At 39.8% G+C, this 4,668-nt stretch overlaps 2 protein-coding genes across 2 annotated transcripts in view; one reads left to right on the top strand and one right to left on the bottom strand.

Annotated features, from left to right (window-relative positions):
• The window catches only part of tgoln2 (trans-golgi network protein 2), a 3,941-nt gene extending 852 nt beyond the window's left edge, over positions 1-3,089 (top strand). Inside the window, 3 exon segments of the mRNA XM_020590434.1 lie at positions 1-196; positions 563-646; positions 741-3,089. Coding sequence (XP_020446090.1) covers positions 1-196; positions 563-646; positions 741-746 — 286 coding nt within the window. The 3' untranslated portion in view covers positions 747-3,089.
• LOC109954831 (dual specificity protein phosphatase 18-like) lies at positions 2,992-3,771 on the bottom strand. Its single transcript, XM_020590433.1, has one exon. The coding sequence runs from the start codon at positions 3,628-3,630 to the stop codon at positions 2,992-2,994; it is 639 nt and encodes a 212-aa protein (XP_020446089.1). The 5' UTR covers positions 3,631-3,771.
• Positions 3,772-4,668: the final 897 nt, after the last annotated feature.

Raw genomic sequence — 4,668 nt, 5'->3', positions numbered from 1 at the left:
GGGAGCCAAGAAGGAAAAGTCAGAAGGAGGGGGAGCCAAGAAAGAAAAGACAGAAGGGGAGACAGCCAGAGGGAAAACTCAATATGATCCTTCTGGTATGAAGGATGAGGCAGAAAGCAGTCACTTCTTCGCTTACCTTGTCTGTACAGCTGTGCTAGTTGCTGTACTTTACATCGCTTACCACAACAAACGCAAGGTACTTGGCTTTTAAAACTCTTCCCAGTAAGACCTCTCTGAAGCATACTTCCTGTTTCCACTGACCTAGAATTGAGCTGCAAATGCGGCAGCATTATATTTACTGAAACATTTTCATCTCTGAGCAGCAAAACAAAAAGCACATTTCTTACATTTTCCACCTGCTTTTTTAAATGCTCAAAAACCGTTAGTTAAGCAATTTAAGTTAATTGTCCAGTACCTTGCGGTGCAAAAAGGAGCCTGGTCTTGTTTCTAGCATGGGCCTCTTCTTAGTTACTGGTTTAATTGTATTTTTGTTGTTGATTAGGCTTCATACAACAGACTTAGCGATTTTAATAGTTGACAGTATACTTTACTTTCCCCCCAGATAATTGCCTTTGTTGTAGAAGGAAAGAAATCCAGATCCACACGTCGACCTAAATCCACAGAATACCAGAAGCTGGAACAGCAAGTGAGTTGCTGATATAAACAAATTAATTTCCCTGTTTTTTAAATTAAAATACAGTGTTTTTAAGTGTGTTGTTTTGAACTCCTTTTTGTTTCAGATATGACCCCAACTCTTTCTTCTGAAACCATTGCCTCGAGCAGCTGAAAACACTGTGGTTTGTGTGAGAACAGGGCGAGTGGATACTAGCGTTTTGTTGTGTTGTGATTTGCACTTTTAGATGCTTATTGCATGATTATGTAGATGACCCTATTGCCTTTAATGAATGGATTAATGACATGCAGTGAAGGTAAGATGAGCTTGCCTTTTTTGCACTTGTCATTCAACTTTTGTGCTGACTCAGGATATTTCAGTAGCAGATGAAAATATTAACCGTTTGGATGCCAGTGTGTGATCCCACTGTGTACAATTTCTGTGAGGATTTATACTATTTAGATGTGTTAAAGTAAAAGCATCATAATGGGATTTCTGCTTGAGTCCACAACCATATGCTTTTGGCCAGTTGAATGTAATAGCAGCCTTTATTTTGGAATGAGATGCAAGCATACCTCACCAACTTTAACTTCTTGAAGGCTGAGGCTTTAAAATGCTGATCACATAATCGATACTTAAAGTATAGTTCAGCATTTTGTGAAATATGCATATTTGTTTTTTTACTGAGGGTAAAAAAAAAGCTCAACAATACTCATCTGTCTGGTTAATTTAACGTTAAGACTACAGTCAGCCAGTTAGCTTAGCCTAGCATAAAAACTATACTGTCTTTTCTCAGATGGTAACAAATTCGACTTTCCAGCACCTTTTAAAGCTCATTTATTAACATCTTTTTAATCCATACAATCCTTAAGAGTTAAATGACATGTTGCAGTTTGACAAGGAGCTGTGTGCTCCTTCTAAACTAAGCAAAGCTAACTGGAAGCTGGCTGTAGCTTCACATTTAATATATGACTTGAGAATGGTATTGAAAGTGAACAAAGATACAGTATCTCCCAAAAAGTGTAAATAATTGAGTGAAAGTTTAACTGCAGTCAGGGTATTGGGTTCACATGTAAATGATCCATCTGACCAGACTATGACATGCAAAACAATCTGTGTAGTGTAACTGCTATTGTTATGCTGAATTATGTGGAAGCTGCCAGTCTGCTTACTGTATGGCTGCCCCACACCTCGGCATCTTGTTAATTTTTGTACCACTTGTTGCTTTTCAGTGGCAATACTCTGAAATGTTGTTTTAAACTAAGAATAATTTTGTGAGGTGAAACTTTCAGCTGTTGGCAGTGCACTTATGGAAAAATGTCTCTGGGGTAGGGTGACCACTAAAACATTAGGTTTTATCTGTACTCTAGAGTGGATATACGTGTTCATGCATACATGTGCCAAATGATGATTTTAATGTGATTCAGTGTGTCATTTTTGTACTTTTCCTTTTTCTAAATTAACTCTACCAGACCATGGTCATAATATATGGAAACATCTTTCTATAACAAAAAGAAAAATAGCTGTTTTTTGTTTTGTTTTGTTTTTTATAAGCACCAGAATGAGGTACAACCTATCATGAGTTATTTCTTCTTACAGTCCGGTTCAAAGTAGTACTGGGGATTTGAAGATGTCTAATGACCACAGAGCTAAGTAAATAAGAATAATAATATTTTCTTGGTTGGGAATGGCTCTCCATACAAACATCCTGCTGTCTTTCAAATGTGTTTGCACTGAACCAGTTAAGATGGATGCTGATTATCAAATAAAAGCTGCTTGTACTTTTTAACAAAGTGAGTTGGATTCCTTAACAGGCCTCACAGTCACATCTGGAGCCTGTCGCATACATGCCTATAATCAGTGGTACTGCTATTAATACAAAGTAAGTAAAACTACAAATACATCAATGTAAATATAATCCAGTACAGGTTTAAGTCCTGCATTCAAATTGTACAGAGTATTAGCAATATATACCCAATTATGAATAATGGGGTAGAAAAGAACCAAAAAAGCAAATGAATTTCAGATTAAAACATCTAACTTGTACCACTTTTGACATAGACAGTCTTGTAGGATTATTTTTCTGCAGTTGTTTTTATTAAATATTGGATAATCTGACCTCAAACTTCTCACTATAGGCCAGTGACTTTTTTGATAAGTGGTAGGCAAGAGCACTGGGAAACACTGGATTAATCAACTTTAATGTACCATCTTATTCTGAAAAATAAGAAGTCACGTTGTCAAATAAATATAGCGGAGTAAAAAGAATATGTTCCTGAGAAACTGAGTGTAGTAATATGTTGTATAAAATTGAAATGCTCGTCCTACCACAGTACAATGCTTGAATAAATGTATTTAGTTAAATCCCATCACTGCCCTTAAGAAACGATGAGGAAAGAAAATAAACCTTTGTTTCTTTCCATGTCCAACCTGTATTTTATTATTTCCACTGTACATGGGCGGCCAAGTAGTACACACTGCAGTGGCATCATATTCCTGGCTTCCTCTTCATAAATGTCTGGTATCTCTCCCATGGAGGTGGAGACCATTCGGACCGAGGCGCACCCACGGAGCTCCATCTCATACCGGATGAGCTGCTTCCAGAAGCCGTTATTCGGCCTCACCATGGGTCGACAGGTCTTCACCCATCTGTGAGCCTCCAGCAGAGTCACGCCGTGGTGCTTCACCAGGTAGGCCATGCACAGGGCTGCTGAGCGGCTCACCCCGGCGTTACAGTGCACCAGTGTGCGGCCTCCGCCCTCTGCAACGAGAAGAATCTTATCTGCCACATCGTCAAAGTGATCACTGAGAGGAGACAACGGGGAGTCAGACGCGGGAATGTGGATGTAGTCCAACCCGGGAGAAAGGCAGCTGTTCTTGGTCTCCGTAACGTTGATGATGCAGGTTATCTCATACCGAGTCACAAGGGACGAATCGTTAGCCGCCCTGCCATTACTGAGATAGAGATGATCGGTGATCCGGCACAGGCCACAGAGACCTGCTACTGACCGATGCATAAACGGCCTGAATTTACCGCGGGTCTTAAGCTGCGTCACAATGTTGTTGCTAGTAGCCGGTTTATACTATATTCATGAGGACAGACATCCAGTCGACTGCCAATTGTACAGTGTTGCCAGCGCCTCAGTAAGGAAAGTAGCTATTGGCTGTCCTAAAAGGCGATAAATTACGTCATCGCCTAATTTGCATAATAGTCTATTTGTATATAATTGTAATGGACGCTTTCGGAGAGAGGAATAACTTCATGGGAGAGACAAAAAATGAGTAAAAACACCCTAAATATGTTTAGAACTACAAATGAACTTTCTTCTGTTGATTCTTGGTTTGTTGTTTTATTTTGCCATTTAAATGGACCATCACTTCTCAAAATAACTTCATGGCTTTGATGCGTTGTCTAGACCCACATTACATAATTCAGAATCAGCTTTATTGGCCAGGTGTGTCAGACACACGAGGAATTTGACTCTGGTACATCGGCTCGCAATGTGCATGTACATATCCTCATGCAAGGGGCAAGTAAACAGTAAACTAACATAAGGTTGGGTAGTATAACAAAATAAACGGCATTAACAAGCAAAAAAAACAGTGCAAACAATGCAAAATAAACAGTATAATCAGGCAGTAAACAATGCAGACAGACAAAGAAATGCTCATTATGAACGAGTTAAATAGGAATAAAGATAGAGTACTTAAAAATAGAGACAGCTTCGTATAATCTGTACAGTGTATATTTACAGGTATTGCACTGGAGGAAGGTATTGATATTTGTCCCGTCATACTGTCGTGGGTCAAGTCAAATCAATTTTGTCCTGTATTGTTAAATGTTAGAATATTAAATTTAATCAAAAGACTGTTATGTGGGGTGTAATTGCTAGCTCTGCGTCCATCCCCCCTCCTTCATCTGCAGTCTGGACGCGGAGCGGCGTGGGTCTCCTTTCCGCTCTGACTGCAGCTGGGACTGCGAGGCTACTTTTGTGTTTACACACGCAGTAGCAGTGACGTGCGGTCAGGGGAGGCAGGTGAGGCAGAGCCCCCCC

This window comes from Monopterus albus, unplaced genomic scaffold (genome assembly GCF_001952655.1).
Source record: "Monopterus albus unplaced genomic scaffold, M_albus_1.0 scaffold12.1, whole genome shotgun sequence".
Classification (NCBI taxonomy): domain Eukaryota; kingdom Metazoa; phylum Chordata; class Actinopteri; order Synbranchiformes; family Synbranchidae; genus Monopterus; species Monopterus albus.
This window is presented reverse-complemented; position numbering and strand designations above follow the sequence as displayed.